At 33.8% G+C, this 20,737-nt stretch overlaps 1 protein-coding gene across 2 annotated transcripts in view; it reads right to left on the bottom strand.

The window, feature by feature from the left end:
- The window catches only part of LOC114341350 (zinc finger protein 664-like), a 30,074-nt gene extending 9,900 nt beyond the window's left edge, over window positions 1-20,174 (bottom strand). The window contains exons 1-2 of one of the 2 annotated variants that reach the window (XM_050646030.1): window positions 19,370-20,174; window positions 6,641-7,744 (exon numbers count right to left, since the gene is read on the bottom strand). In XM_050646030.1, the coding sequence (XP_050501987.1) occupies window positions 6,641-7,744; window positions 19,370-19,604 (1,339 nt within the window). In that variant the 5' untranslated portion in view covers window positions 19,605-20,174. The remainder of the gene's footprint in view (window positions 1-6,640; window positions 7,745-19,369) is intronic. The other variant, XM_050646029.1, reaches the window with a different exon arrangement.
- Between the last annotated feature and the right edge of the window lie 563 nt (window positions 20,175-20,737).

Raw genomic sequence — 20,737 nt, 5'->3', positions numbered from 1 at the left:
TTCAAAAAAAAAGCACTTTGAATCGATGAAACTTACAGATCATATAAACACAACATAAGTAAAATAATTTGTGGAGCGGTAACGATAAAATTCATTAGGGGGTGGTCTTCCCGATTTTTTTTTGCAAAAACAAAAGGGACCAACTTTATTTTGAGCGTAACTTGCTTAAATTTAATGCTAGAAACTTTTTGTAAAAACAGAAATAAAGATTTTTTTAAACACTTTAAAAAAGTTATAATGGGTTTTCCCCAAAAAGTGCTTAATTTTTTGAATATTTCATAGGTTAATTAAGTTATACTGGCGATTTTTGTGTTGCTCCTTTAATTTTTAGATTTTTAGTCTGCTTTTTTAAAAGCACATATATAAAACACATTCATATTTGCCACATCAGTTACCAGCTATACTGTTTCTCTTTGTTCTTAAGAGTGAAACAAAGATATCTATCTATACTATACATGTCAAACTCGTATTGTTCTATATAACGTTATGTATATTCTTGTTTAATATTATAAATACATATATTGCCCCATCACAGCACATCTTGATTTTATTCCCACGGTCCTGGTTTGTCTATTTTAAAAATCTTTAATTTACAAACAACAATAATAACAAAGTAACTCAACGCACCAAACATAAGCGAAAATTACACCCACGGACTCACAAAGTGGGAAATTTCAAAGGGGTTGGGGAGACTGAAAAAACAAATAAAATTTTAAATATCGTTTCAATTTGCAATTGACAAAATTTTAAGTTTTCTTTAATTGATCTTAGATAGAGTTAGCACATATTTTATTCCAAATAAAATAAATTGAAATTTCCATAAAAATCAGATATTTAATAAAATTCAAGGTCGTTGGGAAGGCAGAAAATTTGTTTAGAAAAAAAAATTAAAAATACTAATATGCTAAAAAATAACACTAGCAACTTTGTCACGCTATTAGATATAACATTTCCAACATTTATTTTTTCGATGCACCCTATTATGTATTATTTTAGTTTAAATAAAATATTGTATATAGCATATTGTAATTTGTGATTTTGAATACTCATTCATCTTTATTCTTTTGTGTAAAACAATGTTTGTAAATATATTCTATACATTGAAAATTAAAATTATTTATTTTTCGTTGTTTCTCACTTCTTTCAAATATTTGTATATGTTTACGATACTAAAAATACCAATGATCATCATTTATTCAAATAAAAAAGTTGTTTCAAATACCTTTCAATTATTGGAAGGTACGCCACTGACAAAGCGGGAAGTGTCACAGTCTATTGCCTCGTCTCTTTCTCCGCGCCTATAAACTGTTCGGCTTCAAATTTAGGCGAACAAAGAGTACAGCATGCCTAGTCCATCGTTTTTATTTTTATACGTCCATGGACATAACTAAGTAAATCCTCAGAGGCGGAAACCAGAGTGGGGGACGAGGGTAGTTATAGGAGGTAAAATTCGCGGTTTTTATTATTTTTTTGTGACGCTCATGATGGATATAGTGCACCAAAATTTTGGAGTAAGTAGGTCATGACGTAACTAAGCAAAATCTACAGGGGCGGAACGCTGCTTCGGGTACGAAGAGGTGGTAAGCAGGGGTGAGTATAAAAATATGTGTTTTTTGCCGTTCGTGATCGAGATTGCAAAATTTGGGAATAAGTAGATCATGACATTACTAAGTAAAATCTCAGTCTCTTGAGCCGGGACATTTACTAGTCAGTTTCGATGTGGTCTCGAAATTGTCATTAAATGATACACAATAAAATTAGTTATATTTATTAAATATATCATGGCGCAGATCTACAACCTACAAAATAGAATATACCAGAAAGAAAGACTAAAACCAGTACTTCTTGTAATGAAGTAGAGAGTTCTGACGTATTTAAATACAAAAAAGTATTTAAATTTTGAAATATGTACTGCCAATCAGCCTTCAAGTTAAAATATGAGGTCCATTCGAACTGTCAATACTGATTCAATCGGGTCCATTTATATAGGCAACTCAAATTACACGGCCTGTCAAATTTTCCCGGTCATTCTCTGTCTCTCTCTTGTATGTTGGCGGCAATCTCGCTTCATTATTTGAATGCACGGTTATTAGACTTTATTACGGTTGTCTTGTCCGACGGTGGTGGGGAGACTTATATTTTTGACTTTACGTCACAAGAGTTTACATTCCCATATTTTTAAATGATTTTCGATCATTGAATGTGTGTTATTGTGTATATATGTGTATTATTTGTGTTATTATGAAATAATCAGACAAATAGTACACATTTTATCTTATACCGGGTGGTGAATCGTAAAAAAGGCCATAGGAAACTCAATGTAAAATTCTAAATTGTTGAATTCCTGCTGCCCTAATTATTTTACATCAAAAGTCATGCGAGAATACTTGTAGAGAATTAAAATCTGTATTTAAATCAAAAGTTAAAATTGTTCTACGATTTAAATGCATTCCAAAATTTTGAAAAATATGATACATTTGCCACAATAGGTATGCGTGTAAAAGTTAGGCCACACGTTACTATTTAACTGACAGTGCTCACACCATTGACTGAATAAAAAATCTTTATTATTAATCCTTTCTCCGCAACTGAGGGTATCTTATCAACTGTATTGTTTTTAAACAATAGATGATAAAATAAAAATATTGACAGTTCAAAAATGTGAACATTATTGCATTGTGTGTGGCCTAAGTTTGGGCTGAAAACTAAAATGTATTACATTTTTACAAAATATTGGAATATTTATGTTTAATTATACGTAGACCAATTTTAACAGTTATTTCCAATACAGATTTCAATCCTCTACAAATAGTTTCTAATGTCTTTTGATGTAAAATAATTATTAGGGAAGCTGGAATTCAACAGTTCAGAATTTTACATTGAGTTAATGCAAAATTTTGACGCATGTCAAAATTCCAAATGTGTTTTAATTGTATTCATTTTTTTCGAATCCTGAGAAAACTAATAAATATTTTTGAAAAATTTAAACTCAGAATGAAAGACTACATTATTACCGAGGGCTGAAAGACCCTGAAAACTTCTATAATGTTTATTTTAATAAGTTACAGGGCTGAAAATAAAAGAGAAGTGTGATATTTAATTACAAATATTTCATTCAATAGAATCTGCTTCTTTATTCTAAGGGGCTTTCCGCCCTCGGTAATAATGTAGTATTGCATCCTGCGTTTAAATTTTTCTAAAATACTTGGTTTTCTCAGGATTCGAAAAAAATCAAATTACGATTCAAATGACAGTAAACTCTCGTGACGTAATCTCACCCTTAATGTTCATTGGTTAGTCGATTTAGGCAACCGTAGTAATGTCTAAGAACCGTGATTTGAATGGGACGGGGCCATTCCATCCGTATTGACAGTTCGTTGGTTTTGACCGATGTACTTATGACGTTTGTCAATAATTTACTTCTTACCTAAATTTCTGTGTTGTTATTCAGTAATATTATATTAGTTGTAATTTTTTATATTTTAATATTAAAAGTTCTGGTTTGGTACTATTCATAATATGGAAGCGCTAGAATTTATCGAGACTCTGGATCAGTTCGAGTCGTCATCTGATTCTGAAGAAGAAATAGAAAGATCTCGAGTTATCAAGGATCAACCAAATTATTTTGAAATTTTTGAGGATGTGGTTTTTTTTTCGAAAGTTTCGAATGTCCAAACCAACAGTTTTATATGTGTTTGAACAAATAATAGAAAATGATCTGGAGTTTATTACAGGTCTACTGACAAAATTATGTAGTCTACCTAACAAACTAGTGTTGTGTTTCAAAAACCCATTTATGATATCACTAAAAGTGTGTTATTAAAAATTAATAATAAAAAAAGCAATTTTTGAATAAGTTAATATTTATTTTAAAATTATTTCATTAATGACAATTCAACTAACTTTAATTTTTCGTTATATGTGAAATTTACAGCTCTTTTCTTTTCGTCTATTTCACTATACATATACAAATATCTTACAAAACTAAACACACTTAATTCACTAATAACTAACTACTAAATAAAATAACTGTAATAGTACAAATCTGAATAAAACCAACTTGGCAAACAAACAATAATGACAAATAATAGAAAAAGTAGAGTAATGTCATCTTATTCTTCTTTTTATTTATCAAAAATAGTTCAAATGTACCCCTAGTAATACCTAGTAAAGAATTTCCTAGATAAGCAGATCTTTTAGTTGTGAAACACTACTGTTCCTAAGTATTGACTTGGAAGTTCCTTTCGACAAGAATTACTTATAATTCAATCAAATTGTGTTTTGACTAGGAAAGTTTTGGGGTAGTTCCGATATTTGAATCCGAATATGTGGTTTGCGGACAAAGTTTCGTGACGGAAAATCGAGTAAATCGCGAAAAAAGCGAAACATTTCTACTTTTTCCGGCTTTTTTACTTAAACCTCGAAAACTATTAACTTTTAGTAATGGTCTGTTAATAGAAATTAAAGTACTTAAAATTCTCTAAAAATATCACTATTTACTTTTTTTTTCAGATGAACAGTTCGGTCTAAAGTGCAAGTTGAAAATTGCCAATTTTTAACGATCTCCGTAAAAACCCACTTTTTACTTTCTAGAACTTTATTTGTTATTAGAATGCTGTCATTTGATAAATTTACATCCTCCATCCTGTGGAGGATGCTGATATTCTAATTATCACGACAGCTCTTGAGATGGCACTGTCAAATGGACATGTTACAGTGGTGGGGGAAGATATCGACCTTCTGGTCATTTTGATTGGCCTGTGTAGTCCTAACACAAAAAATATATTTTTTCTGAAACCAGGAAAAGGAAAGGTTTCGCAAAGCTTCTATAACCCTCATCTGGCTGCTGAAAAAATCCTAATGGACCATATCTTATTCCTACAATGTAGGACCACATGTCATGCGATGAGTGGTTGTGATACTACTTCCGCATTGTTTAATCAGGGGAAACTGAAATTCCTTGAATTCCCGCAGAAGAAAACAGACTTGCAACCAATCATGGAGGCTTTTAAAGACCCTAATGCACATCAGGATGAGGTTGCTACAGCAGGAAACATGTTTCTCATATGGAATGGCTCTATATGAAAGAAAAAAGAGACCAATCTGAACGATTTGAGACACAGGCAATACGTATCTTCATCATACAAAAATAAGACCAACATTGCCTCATTACCCCCTACCGAATCTGCTGCACAAAAACATTCACTTAGAGTTTACTATCAGGTGCAGCAATGGTTATATTTATATCAAGCCACACTTGACGAGCAACAAAAAATCCAAGTGAGTGGGGTTGAAAAAAAAACTACTAGTGGTCTAGTGCCAGTGCCGACCACTTTGGACCCTGCACCAAACTCATTACTACGGTATATTTCTTGTAAATGTAAAAAGGGCTGACAACGCAATTGTGGATGCAGGAAGGCAGGCTTCCATTGTTCCCCAATTTGCACATCATGCGAAGGACTGTGTGACAACATTGAGCTCCCGGAAAATAGCTTTGATATAGATGTAGAAGAGACTGAAGAAAGAGACAGAGATATGTAGAATCTCACAAGTTATTTCGTAATCATTCATCTCTCCTTGATATGTTATGATCAGAAGTCAGTATCTCACTACCTCTTTTATTTTCCAGGAGAACGACCCCTGAAGCTGACGATGGAGCAATCAGACCCTGAGCCAGGACACGATGCCATCGAAGTGATTGTGAAGTTTTGTGATACTAAATTTGTACAATTTTGACTTTTTTTTCTTTTTAATTATTATTTGTGCAGAAGACTAGGAGAAATTTATCAAATGCATTCTAATAAAAAATAAAGTTTTGAAATGTAAAAAGTGGGTTTTGCAGAGACCGTTAAAAATTGGCAATTTTCACTTGCACTTTAGACCGAACGGTTCGGCTGAAAAAAAGTAGATAGTGATATTTGTAGAGAATTTTAAGTACTTTAATTTCTGTTAACAGACCAATAACTAAAAGTTAATAGTTTTCGAGATTTAAGCAAAAAAGAAGAAAAAAGCAGAAATTTTTCGCTCTTTTTGCGATTTTCACACTTGTATGCTTTTCCCCAGTGTACACTCTCAAATGCCTTTTCAAATCACCTGCCTGGCTAAATTGTTTAAAACAAATCTCACACTTGTTATTTTTCTCTAGTGATAAAGTCAGATTTTTCTCTAGTGTGTATTCTTAAATGATTTTTCAACTTATCTGCTCTACTAAATTGATTAAAACAAATGTCACACTTGTAACCTTTTCCCCAGTGTGCACTCTCAAATGTTTTTTTTTCAAATTAGTTGCTTCACTAAATTGCTTAAAACAAATTTCACACACTTGTGAGGTTTTTCCCCAGTGTGCACTCTCAAATGTTTTTTCAAAGAATTTGTTTGGCTAAATTGCTTAAAACAAATTTCACACTTGTATGCCTTTTCTCCAGTGTGCACTCTCAAATGCCTTTTCAAATAACCTGCCTGGCTAAATTGTTTAAAACAAATCTCACACTTGTGAAGTTTTTCCCCAGTGTTTTCCCCAATGAACTACAGTTAAACCGTTCTCTAAAGTTCCTCAGCCAGGAGATGCGTCTTCTTCCTATACTGCTTCTACTTTAAGATTTTTCTCCAGTGTGCACTCTAAAATGCCTTTTCAAATCACCTGCCTGGCTAAATTGCTTCAAACAAATTTCACACTTGTATGGGTTTTCCCCAGTGTGCACTGTCAAATGTGTTTTCAAATCACATGCTTTAGTAAATTGCTTAAAACTAATTTCACACTTGTATGTTTTTTCTCCAGTTTGCACTCTCAAATGCCTTTTCAAATCACCTGCCTGGCTAAATTGTTTAAAACAAATCTCACACTTGTATGGTTTTTCCCCAGTGTGCACTCTCAAATGTTTTTTCAAATTAGTTGCTTCACTAAATTGCTTAAAACAAATTTCACACTTGTAAGGTTTTTCCCCAGTGTGCACTCTCAAATGTTTTTTCAAATCACCTGCCTGGCTAAATTGTTTAAAACAAATCTCACACTTATAAGGTTTTTCTCCAGTGTGCACTCTCAAATGTGTTTTCAAATTACTTGCTTGATTAAATTGTTTAAAACAAATCTCACACTTGTAAGATTTTTCTCCAGTGTGCACTCTCAAATGTGTTTTCAAACTACTTTTTACACTAAACTTCATAAAACAAATTTCACACTTATAAGGTTTTTCCCCAGTGTGCGCTCTCAAATGTTTTTTCAAATTAGTTGCTTCACTAAATTGCATAAAACAAATTTCACACTTGTAAGGTTTTTCCCCAGTGTGCACTCTCAAATGTTTTTTTAAATCACCTGCTTGGCTAAATTGTTTAAAACAAATCTCACACTTATAAGATTTTTCTCCAGTGTGCACTCTCAAATGTGTTTTCAAACTACTTTTTACACTAAACTTCATAAAACAAATTTCACACTTGTAAGGTTTTTCCCCAGTGTGCGCTCTCAAATGTTTTTTCAAATTAGTTGCTTCACTAAATTGCTTAAAACAAATTTCACACTTGTATGATTTTTCCCCAGTGTGCACTCTCAAATGTTTTTTCAAAAAAGATTCGTGAGAGAACTGCTTAAAACAAATTTCATACTTATGAGGTCTTTTTCCAATCACAACTTTCATGTTTCTATTTGATGTATTTTCTTCAGTGTGTCTAGACATATCATTTCCTTGGAAAGATGAATCTTCGATGAGTTTTTCCACAACTTCCATTTTATTTTTATTTTCGAAATAACCTAAAATACAAACCAACTATACTCACGGACAAAACTATTAGGCCTGGATCCCGCGTACCAAAAAAATGTTGATTCGTCGAAAAATTTGGAACGTCCGACGTTCCAAATTTTTAACCTGTTCCACAATTAAAACTCCCCCTGTTCCAGTGTTCCCATACATCAAAGTTTGTTCGACTAGACACCGTTAAGCTATTAACAAATTTTCAGCTTGCTATTAATCAACTTTTTTTTGGTAAGCGGGATCCAGGTCTATATTGCATATGCATGTGGAATGAAATTTTTATGCTGCTATCCTTAGCCCCCCTGTATCATAGGAATAGGATTTCTTTTTCGAATGTGATGTTTTAATGTATCACGTAAATGCTCTAATCGGATTTAAATCTGATCTGGGCTATATACTGGCCAGTATAATTTTTAGAATCTCATCAAGGTTAGTAGGTATTCACTATGCACTTGGATCTACAGACCGAGCGCGTCTCGTAAATTGCACGGCTTCGCGGAATCGTACTTGAGACACTGTGTCAGATGAGGTGTTTGAAAATTTGAGTAACTTGATTCTGTGGTGTGAATTTCTAAAACTTTTAAGTGTGGTTTTTGACCGTTCTGAGAAATTATTTATTTAGTGTTGTTTTTATAATTTCAACTTTTGTTTTATTTTCAAAGTGTTCTGTTTGTTGTAAGTAGAAAATGAATCGTTGTACTAAGTGTAACATAAACTTTTCGAAATCTTCTAACTTGACGCCACATGTAAAAAGAAAACACCCAGGTAATATCATATTTTATACAGGGTGTTTGGTAAAGAATGGGCCATAGCTTAACCGTAGATTTCTGAGCTTAAAATAGGTCGATTTAAGCTAACTTACCTTAGTACTAAAGTTGTAGTCCCGATAAAACCCACCATAGATGCTATAAGAAATCAAAAAGATATCAATTTGGGTTTTCCATCCACATCCAGAATACCCTCCAATAAAAAAATTATACCCCAAAGGAAATTTTTTCCAACAAAAAAAATTAAAAAGGGAAAGAAAAGTTCAAAATTGCAAAAGCCGTCCTCAGAAGAAGAAGATATGCTAGCTGCAAAAGTTTTAATTCAAAAATAATTTATTTTTTTGTGTCAGTATATAATATATGTATTAAAATAAGTTTTGTTTTATTTTTTGAGAAAAAATAAAAAATACAGCATACTTAAAGTACTTTTTTTGAAATGCTATTTTCCAAAGTTTATAAAATTTCTTACGCTCGATTTTATATTAATAAAGTTAAAGTGGACTTTAAATTTAAAGTTTTCTTTAACTGTAACAATTGCATTTTTTAAGGTAACACACACTAACTTTATTATGAAATCGAGCGTTAGTCAAAATTTTAAATGCTCACTAAATAATAACAACAATTAGGTACTTGTATTGAAAACAATATATTTTGTAATTTGAAAAAAAAACAACATATTTGCAACATAGATAACAAAACAACATGCTTTGTTACGTATTTTAAAAAACTCTCCATCATGCATGCTCCATGAGAAAAGAAAATATAAAACTAATTTCATCCTTATCGTGTCTCAGATGGCGTAGCTACTTTTTCTATAACTACTCAACGCTTTGCTACTCTACCTACCTACATAAAATTTGTATTATTTTATCAAAAAACAAGCATTTACATACTCTGCAAATTGTATATTTTGCTTTGCATTTTCATATGAAAAAACCGCGGTATTTATCTTGAACTTTTTTTGAACAAGGTGCAATACTTAGGTAATATTATTATTAATAAAATAAAGTACATTAAAATACAATGTTAAAAACTTTAATAATATTAGCAATATTTAAAAACTTTAATATATTATAGTATACATATTATGAATCAGTAGAAACGATTATATGTATTTAAATTTGGTAAATTATAACTCCACTCGACCATACAACTCAAAATACAAGTACGCAAATACGGTTGCGTGAAGCGTGGCTCGAAGCCGTGCAATTTACGAGACTCGCTCGGTCTGTAGATCCTTGTTTCACTATGCTAGCGACACGAAGACGTGTATTAGCACCAATATGTCATATCCAATATAGCTCTCAAATGGCAAAACATGATCTTAAATGTTTTCAATGTACATATCAGTTGGCATTCGCCTAATCACCTTCACGTGTTCGGTATGTACTTTCAAAGCAATACCACTCCGTAGCACTATGCCTCTACCCCCAAAACTAACGCTCTGTATGAGGTTACAACTGACGTACTGTTCGCCAACTCTTCTGTAGACGAAGTTTTGTAAATCTTGCTTCCATATGGTGAACGGTATGCCAGATGTAACATCATACAGAGTGTTAATTTTGGTAGTGGCGGCATAGTGCTATGGAGTGGTATTTCTTGGAAAGGAGATACCGAACTTGTGGAGGTGATTGGGTGAATGACAGCTGATAAATATGTACATTAAAAACATTTTAGAAGATCATTTGTCAGTCATATTGGATGCCAAATTCGTATTAATGCACCATGACACACAGTGCCGGCGCTAGGGTATAAGGTGCCCGCCTGCAAAACTAGCACAGGCGCCACCCACCCCACACACAGATACTCGTACAACCCCAGCCTCGGGAACATTATGTGTGTTCAAATGGAACAGTGAGACCCACATGTCCGAAGATCAAACCAGTTACACTGCGTAACCTGACCCCGTATCTATCTGACTCCCAAGCTGTACCACCACCCCTCCCCATCGCAGTACATAACGAATAAGGAGGCTTTGTACTGAACGTTACCTTAGATGCCCTGGGTAATGGAACATCCTCTGTATTACTTTATGTGTTAAACCCCCTGATTTTAGGGGTAGCTAGAAGAGCTTTTCTCCCTGTTAATGACTTAATTTTGTACTTGTGTCCTAAAAATGTGTGTTCCGGGCAGCGACTTAAGTCGGTGTCCCGCTATTCGCAAATGTACCCGGTAAATAAATTTCGGTTACAGTTTTATTGGACCCATCATCTGACACAACAACTTCACTTTAACTTTTTTAAGAAATTGGCTAACGGTCGGTTTCATAATCAGTTAAAGTGGACTTTAAATTTTTAGTTGGTACCATTATCAATGCAATTCATATGGGTAAATGTCAACTGTAAGGTGAACTTTGGTTAATGTTCACTTTAAGTTGATTATGAATCCGGGCGTAAGAAAACTGATATTGTTTTTTTGTGTCATTTTTTCTTTTTCGGCTTTTTCTTTTTCGAATTGTGCCCTAGATTCCTAGATAATTTTTTTAATCCATTTTTATTTAACTAAATAAAAATAATAACTTAAGCGTAGATTAATAATAGTATGTGCCTACTGAGTACCTAACAAATATAATTTTATAATTGAATGCTAATAGATTCTTTAACTGCAGAGTACAACTTACAAACTATTCTGTATTATAATCACATGAAATAATACTAAATCTAAAGAGCTCTAAACTAAATTTAAAGTAAAATCTTTCTTTTAAATATTATGTTTTTATGGGATTAATACTTAACTTGATACCTATTAATAGGTACATTAAATTAGACGGGCGCGGGCGGCAAGAAAACAGTATCACAATATTGTTTACTTTACTAGAAATTATTCATTTCCTCTCATAACTGATGATACAACACTAACAACTTGCAAGAAATTTGAAGAACATAAACAAAGCATTATCATAGCAAAGTTGTTTGGTTGAAATGTGATATCTTTGACCAATAAATTATATTACTACATGGTAAGAATTCTATGCGGCGTTGCATATTTTTGTATATTATTTGATATGCAAAACTAACAAACACAGATTAGGGTATTATGACGAAATTAAACCACATTTAAAAAAATGAATTTTTTTATTTTAGTATTTTACATAATACCAGCAGAAAAAATGCTCATTCTGGAGCCCCACAAACTGGGGCGCCCGCCTGCAATGCATCCCTTGCAGGCCCGTTATCGCCGGCCCTGAACACAGGTCTTCATGTCGGTAGAATAGTGACAGTTACCTTGATGAGATTCAATTTAAAAATTATACAGGCCAACATGTAGCCCATATTAAAATTAAATCCGATTATACCATTTATATCAGGGTTGGTAGGTTTAAACCAACATGCTTAAAACCATGGTTTAAACCAACTGTTTTTTTAAGAAAAAAACCTGGTTTTTTATTGAGCCTCCAAACTGGTGTTTGTATTTAAAGTTTTTAATACAGCTGCCGCAAATAAAGAAAATTAAGATAAATAAATTCAATTTATTTACTTTCAAACGCAGTTCATCATCATCATCATTCTCTTTGCCTCATCCCTATGCGGGGTCGGCTTCCCTAATTGCATTTCTCCACACAATTCTATCTTGTGTCATCTTCTTCTTCTTTTGGCATCACAACCCTGGATGGGTCTTTGCCTGTCTGGCTATGTCCTTCCATTCAGATCTCTCTTGGGCCCTTCTCCTCCATTGTCTTATATTCATGGTTTTCAGGTCGTCTTCCACGTCATCCAACCATCTCGTCCTGGGCCTTCCCTTTTTCCGCCTTCCTACCGGCTTCCACTGTAACATCTTCTTTGTCGTCTTCGTGTCTTCTTGTCGCTGAACATGTCCCAGCCATGACAGTCTTTGACTTTTCACAAATCTTACAATGTCATACCCTTCATTCAGATCATTAACCTCGTCATTTCTCCTGATTCTCCATGTGCCGTCTTCCTCTTGCACCGGGCCATATACTTTTCTCAGTATCTTTCTCTCGAATATCCTGAGTTGGGCTTCATCTTTTTTAGTCATTACCCAGGTTTCACAACCATAGGTTACTACTGGTCTAATCAAGGTTCTGTAGATAGTCATTTTTGTTCTTTTGTCTAATAATTTCGACGTCATCAATCTTTTATTAGCATAGTATGTACGATTTCCACTGGAAATACGTGCATTAATTTCGCTATTTACGGAATTCTTCTGATTGATTTCTGTGCCCAGATATGTGAAGGCATACACACGTTCAATGCTATAGTTGTCTATTGTTATATTATTTTCATTCTCAGGAGTTCTTTTGATGGTCATGTATTTAGTTTTTGTTTCGTTTATTTTAAGCCCTCTTTTTTGTGCTTCAGGATCAATTTCCTTAAACGTTTCCCTTAGTCGTGTCTTGCTTCTACTAATAATGGCGGCATCATCTGCATATGCAGTAATTTGTACTGATTTGGTGTTTATATGGCCAATTATCTCGTGTCACAAATATCTTGTGTCATATCAATGTTAATTCCCTTTACCAACATGTCCTGTCTTATCGTCTCCCCCCAGGTCTTCTTTGGTATTCCTCTCCTACTCCTTCCAGGAATCTGCACTTCAGCTATTCTTCGTATTGGGTGATTAACGTCTCGACGTTGGACATGACCCAACCATCTTAACCTATGCACTCTCATTTTGGCATCAATTGGTGCCACACCTAGACTTCTCCTAATATACTCATTTCTAATTTTTTTTTTATTTATTTATACGGGCAAGCCCAATTCGGTAATACATTAATAAGATATTGATAATTACAGTGTTAAATATATAAGAGTAAAATGAGAGAGTACAAAACATTTAAAAAGACATGACAAAGTAAAATAATTACAAAACATTAATTACTAACAAATAACAAGGTTATGACATTGCTGAATATTTAATTTGGTTAAATGGTTCTTAAAAACATCAACAGAGTTACCAAAAAGTAAAAGGTCACCTAGGGAGTTAGCAAGTCTTAGTGTTCTAGGAACAAAAGTAAAATATGAGTAATTATATCTATGAAAAGAAATATGAAAGGTTTGAATTTGTCTTGTTGATCGTGGTGGAACAAACAACAATATTTTAGCAAGGAGTTCAGGGCAGTAATATATGCCATTGATAATATTAAACAATACTGTAAGATCTTTACGCTTCCTACGGACATCCAGAGAAGAGATATTCAAAAATCGTTCCATATCTGTATAATTATAATTGATGTGTTTTTTGAACCCAATATATCTAAGAAAATTATGTTGAACACTATCAAGTTTGTTCTTGAAAATAATGAAATAATGTGGGGACCAAACTGGAGAACAGTAGTCAAGGTGCGTCCTGACTAAAGAACAATAGAGCATTTTAATAGCGAACACGTTCGTGAAATCACGAGTTGTCCTTTTAACAAAGCCAAGCATTTTCATGGATCTTTGAGTAATATTGTTGATGTGATGGTTAAAGCTCAGAGAGGAATCAAGAACAACACCTAAATCTTTAATTGAGTCTACCATATCCAATAATTGATCATTTATGGTATAATTAAATACTGATAAATGATGATTCCGACAAAACCGGATAATGTGACACTTGTTGACATTCAAATCCATCCCATTATCAAGACACCAGTTGGCTAAATTATCTAAATCTGATTGCAATGATATTGCATCATCTTAATTATTAATGATTTGATAACATTTAAGATCATCAGCGAATAAGAGAGCAGAAGTGTTAGAGAAGCAGGTGACGATTTCGTTAATATACAGGTTAAACAAAAGTGGACCCAAATGAGAGCCCTGAGGTACACCAGAGGTTACTAGAAAAGTGTTGGAGTAATGATGATTAACCCTAACCTGCTGTGTTCTATTTGTTAGGTAACTGCCCAACCACTTCAACACAGAACCTTCTATGCCATATAATTTGAGCTTATGTAACAAAAGATCATGGTTCACCCTATCAAAAGCCTTGGAGAAGTCAGTATACACTGAATCAATCTGCAACCCCCTCTCCAAAGCTTCAGACAAGGTATCAACATAAAGCAACAAACTAAGTTCTGCTGATTTACCACAAGAAAATCCGAACTGTTGAGAATTTAGTATCCAAGAGCAGTCATAATTAAGGTAATCAGTAACAATACTCTCAAATACCTTGGGAATTGTGCCGAGAATAGAAATAGGACGATAATTCGTTATGTCAGCTTTATTACCTGCTTTGTAAATTGGAGTGACATAGGATAGTTTCCAAAAGTCAGGAAATTCCCCTAACTGAAGGGATTTATTAAAAATATGATAAAGCGGCCGAGACAGAATAAAAGAGAATCGTTTAAGAAAAATGGGAGAAATACCATCTGGCCCAGGTCCCTTATTGACATTAAGAGTTGAAAGTTTTTCGTATATACTATTTTATCCTTCTTTGTCACTCCACTCATCCATCTAAGCATTCTCATTTCCGCCACATGCATTCGTTGTTCCTCTTTCTTTTTCACTGCCCAACATTCAGTTCCGTACATCACAGCCGGTCTTATGGCTGTTTTATAGAATTTTCCCTTCAGCTTCATTGAAATTTTTCTGTCACACAACACACCACTCGCTTCTTTCCACTTCATCCATCCAGCCCTAATTCTACTGCATTCATCTCCATCTATTTCTCAATTCCTCTGTAATACCGATCCTAGGTACTTAAAACTATTGCTTTTCACAATCATTTCACCATCCAAAGATACCATTTTATTTGTAGTAACTCCATCTTTAAATGAACATTGCAAATACTCTGTTTTTGTCCTACTAAGTTTTAAACCTTTTTCCTCCAGAGCTTGTCTCCACTGTTCCAGTTTTTGTTCTAAGTCTCTTTCACTATTTCCTATTAACACTACATCATCAGCATACATTAGGCACCATGGAATGCTACCCTGTAGTTTCGCTGTTATCTGGTCCAAAACTAATGAGAATAAATAAGGACTACGCACCGAGCCTTCGTGCAATTCTACTTTCACCTGAAATTTATCAGTCTCTCCCACACCTGTCCTAACACTAGTCGTTATTCCCTCATACATATCTCTCACAATCTTTACATATTCGCCAGAGACTCCTTTCTTATTGAGTGCCCACCACAGAATCTCTCGAGGAACTCTATCATATGCTTTCTCAAGATCAATGAATACCATATGCGCGTTGGTCTCTTTATTCCTGTATTTGTCCATCAGTTGCCTTGCAATGAAAATTGCATCTGTTGTTGATCTGCCCTGCATAAAGCCAAATTGATTATCGGATATTTCGGTTTCTTCATGAATCCACCGTAACTTCTTAGCCATGGGGCTAAGTAGTTTTATAGCCCTGTAGTTTGTACATTTTTGTATGTCTCCCTTGTTTTTGTAGACAGGTATGGTTCAAATGGAAATCGGTGGGACTGCGCATTTTATCAATGAAATTAGATATGTCTCAGACACTCCAGAAGCCGCTAACGATAAAATGTTATTTTATCGCTATATGCTATAGCAATATGATAGAATATGGTTCAGCTGTGTTTTCGTTTTGCAACGAAATTGAAAATGGTTATTCATTTTTTATTTACATTTACTCTGTGTGGAGTATGAAGGGAACCATTCTCGTTGGAACTTTACCGCGCTGAGCAGATGGGACGTGAATTGTAAATTGTAGAATTCCCTCATCTTTCTTAGTCTCAGCATCCGTATGGCTTGCAAATTGTAGAAGCCTCGGAGGTGTAACCAGAGAAGGTTCCCATTGTTTTCATTCTGGTGGGGTGTAGAATAGCATTATGTTGTTTTATATGCCATTAGAGTGAAAACTTAGTCTTTTTTTTAATAAATTTAAAGTTTTTTCTCAAATAACCAATACTAATTTGCTACAATTTGCTGATGGCACTGCAGTGATATCATATGGAAAAAATTTAATAAAGACAATGGACCTATTGCAGAGGCAGGTGGATGACACAATATCTTGGGCGAATAAATGGAGATTAACAATAAATCCTTCTAAAACAAAACTAATAATATTTAACCATAGAATCCAAGATCACTCTCCAACCATAAACATATGCGACAATATTATTAAACCCTCCCAAACTGTTAAGTATTTGGGAGTAGAAATAGATAACAAATTGAAGTTCAACCACCACACAGCAGTTATAAAAAGGAAAATTATAACTAGAGCAAAACACTTCAGAAGTTTAACATACAAGAATGAGGGAATTACGATTGAAACAGCAGCCAATATTTATAAAATGATTTGCAGGCCCATGCTGGAGTATGGTTCTGCAATTTTCTATAATTCTAAAGGTCCTGCCAAAAATAATATAAAAGTGGCTGAAACAACTAGCCTTCGACAAATCACTAGAATGCATCATCCTGATAATCCACTTCATAATCCATCAAACAGAATGCTGTACGATAAAACTGGAATTGAACCTATTAATGAGGGACTCAATAAGTTGTTTAAATATTTCTCTATTAATGACAATAACAAAAATTTGATTGAGCTCCACATTGTGAAGATACCAGAGGATGGCGCCCGTAGATATCCAGGAAGAACTCCTTTTGAAGAAATCTGCTACACATCAAGACAATAAACAACTCTATTTAAATCATCATCTGTATTGTTGCTAATTGTCAGTGATATTGTGATTACCGCCACATACAAATATTTTTTTTTAATTATTGTATTGTATTAATATTAACAAAAAACATATACTGTATTACTTACTTACTTACTTAGTCCTAAGCCTTTCTACCTTTAGGTGTAAGGCTATACTGTATTAATGTATATTAATTGTGTAAATTGGCTGAAAGACTTCAGTCGATGGCCTTTTGGTACATTGTATCAATAAAGTCTCTCTCTCTCTCTCTCTATCCCGACAAAATAACAGCAAAAAATTCAACAAACTTACAGCCACAAAAGTAAACAAACCAAAATGTCAGAAATTGTACTTAAAATATGTGAAAACATCCCCAATCCTCTTTTTTTGTACCTATCTCTTTTCAATGTAGTGAGTCTAGATTCTAGATCATTCATAAAAATAACATGTGTTTTACTTAACAACAGACATTAGCTGGTTTGTCATTAGTTTCATGCATGGAAGAGAATGATGCTAGATAAAAAGTATGTGTTTTATCATGACGCAAGGGTAAAGACCAATGAGGCACACGGATGGAATGGGCAAGAAGTGAATTTAATGTGGCCAGGATGAGAGAGTCTAGTCAGGGAAGGATAGAAGATAATCGCCATCTTTGAAAAACAAAAAAAATTGATACTATTAGTCAGGGTTGCCAGCTAAATTAAATTTGCCTATATACCAATGAACTGTCAATAATGGAATAGGCAGGAAGACAATTAATGCAGCCACAATACAAGAGAGAGGTCCTAGAGAGAGACAGAGAATGTGCTGGAAAATTTGACAGGCCGTGTAATTTCAGTTGCCTATATCAATTTAAATCGGGGAAATAGACCTCATATTTTTTTAATTTTATTAACTTAACTTAATTTTTAAATACTGCCTGTCAGCCCTGGTACCAAGTTAAAAAAATATGAGGTCCATTTCCCTGATTTAAGTTGATATAGGCAACTGAAATTACATGGCCTGTCAAATTTTAAAGCACATTCTCTGTCTCTCTCTAGGACCTCTCTCTTGTAGGTTGGTGGCAATCTCACTTCACTATTTAAATGGGACAGGGCCATTCCATCCGTATTGACAGTTCATTGGTACATACATAGAACTGTATATTATACTGTCATATAATCAAAGATGACAGGAACTATGAATTATTTCCAGGGCCTTCTGTGGATAAGTAGTATAATTTTGGTTTACTGTTCTCTACATTTGACTATTAATTTATTAAAATGCAGCAAAAATTGAAATTTAAGGGATTTGAGCTCCAATTTGAGGGAATTCCAGTTTCTAAGTGGGGGATTTATAAAATCACATCTGGCAACTCTGGTGGTATGTTGTAGCAAATTTTCCCACTTGGATCTACAGACCGAGCTGGTCTCGTAAATTCCACGGCTTCGCGCATTCGGACTTGAGACACTGTGTCAGACTGTCTGGTGTTTGGATTCTGTTTGAAAATTTGCGTATCTGATATTCTGTGTTGTGAATTTTTAAAACTTTTTTTTTTGACTGTTGTGAGAAATTATTTATTTAGTTTTGTGTTTATAATTTAAACTTTTATTGAAAACAACATATTTTGTAATTTGCAAAAAAAACAACATATTTGCAACATAGGTAACAAAACAACAAAAGAAAATACAACTAATTTCATCCTTTTCGTGTCTCAGATGGCATAACTACTTTTGCGCTTAGCTACTCTACCTACCTACATACAATTTGTATTATTTTATCAAAAAAACAAGCATTTACTCTGAAAATTGTATATTTTGCTTTGCATTTTGATATGAAAAAACCGCAGTATTTATCTTGTACTTTTTTTGAACTAGGTGCAATACTTAGGTAATATTATTAATAAAAAAAATTATATTAAAATACAATGTTAAAAACTTCAATAATATTAGCAATATTAAAAATTTTAATATTTAATATTATAGTATATTATGAATCAGTAGAAAGGATTATATTATTATTTAAATTTGGTAAATTATAACTCCACTTGACCAGCGCACGACCACACAACTCAAAACACAAGTATGCAAATACGGTTGCGTGAAGCGTGGCTTGAAGCCATGGAATTTACGAGACTAGCTCAGTCTGTAGATCCTTACAATTTTCCCTGGCAAACTCTGTCTCTCTCTAGGACCTCTCACTTGTATGTTGGCCGCAATCTCGCTTCACTGTTTGAATGGGATGGGGCCGTTCCATCCGTGTTCATTGGTAAAGACTCGTGGACTCAACTGAATACTACATACTAAATATTTTGTTACTAACCTTTTTCAGTTTTTTGTTTTTCTTCAAATGGGTCGAGTTTATTTCCATGTTGTTCTATTTCAGTATGTTTGGGATATTGCTTTAAGTCTATATAATCGTCTGTATCATGTGTACTTTGCCTATTGCATTCCTCCTTAACATCACATTTAAAGTCATCCAAAAGAGCATCATCCAGGTCATTATATTTTATTTCTATTTTACACGTTTCCTCGTTGGGTTCTTCTTTTACTTCCATCGTTCCCTTTGGTTACACTTGATTTTATGAATTCCAATATATTTTACATCCAAAGAGTGAAAATGAAGTGAAATCAGTCACATTCTATACAAAACAAAACACACCCAGTTTTCATTTTATTTTACATTACAGTAGAATGAGTAGAAGCAAATACTATGGACCGTCTAATGTATTTGGTAGAAGTAGAAAGTAGACACAGACACTTGCAGACACAGACAAAAATAAAAAAATTACGTTATAAAATAAAATCACAAAATTATTATCAACACTATTGACAGTTCTATTGTTTGTTTTTTTCGTATTCTTGGTCATAGAGGTATATATTAACATAGAGGGATCCTACCTTCCACGCTTCCTGACGACAAGATCTCATGGACTGGTTTGCTGCATCTCTTTCTAACACATTGTATCTAAAATATATGATGACATTCAGTGTGAATATAGGCACGGAAGAGGAGGACAACTGTAGCAGCTTTACTATGCGTAAGAGCGAAACAGCACTAATCCAAATAAAAAAGATGGTGTCGTCACTTCGCTCTGAATGACACTCTCTCTATGCTAATATATAACTCTATGTTCTTGGTCCTTGACATTTTGACGTATGACTTGTAAGTATGACGTTTTTGTCAGTTGTCACTTTATGTTATGTCACTTTAGAAGTGACGTCACTGTTCTTTTAGTATTTTGTTTTCAGAGCCACCTTTACTTTACAAGCCATGAAGAGAAAAAGGCAACGTCGCAATTTATGACGTCCGTAGTCTGACTTTCGGACTACCGCTTTCGAAACTACGACTTTAAGCCGCAGTCTCTCAAGGCGCAGTCTCTCTTATGCGATTGTCGCATGCGTTTGACGCAAGCAGCAGTCGCAAGCAATTAACGCAGTAGTTGGGGTGGTCTCTCTTGTGCGTTTAGACGCATCCGACGCATCAGATATAACAGCTGATGAAAAGCGGGAATTTTAAAAATAATATGTTATATCTAACGTGCTATGTACTAAGAGTATAAGTCATAAAAAAGATTTTTCGGGATGCTTCTATATTTTGAATTATATAATTAATAAGGTATTACCAAAGTAGAAAGTAAAATCGTTAATTACTAATTTATTAATCATATTTCGTCACCATTTTCATATT

Source organism: Diabrotica virgifera, chromosome 3 (genome assembly GCF_917563875.1).
Source record: "Diabrotica virgifera virgifera chromosome 3, PGI_DIABVI_V3a".
NCBI classification, from domain to species: Eukaryota; Metazoa; Arthropoda; class Insecta; order Coleoptera; family Chrysomelidae; genus Diabrotica; species Diabrotica virgifera.
Note: the sequence above shows the minus strand (reverse complement) of the source record. Positions and strands in the feature narration are given on the sequence as shown.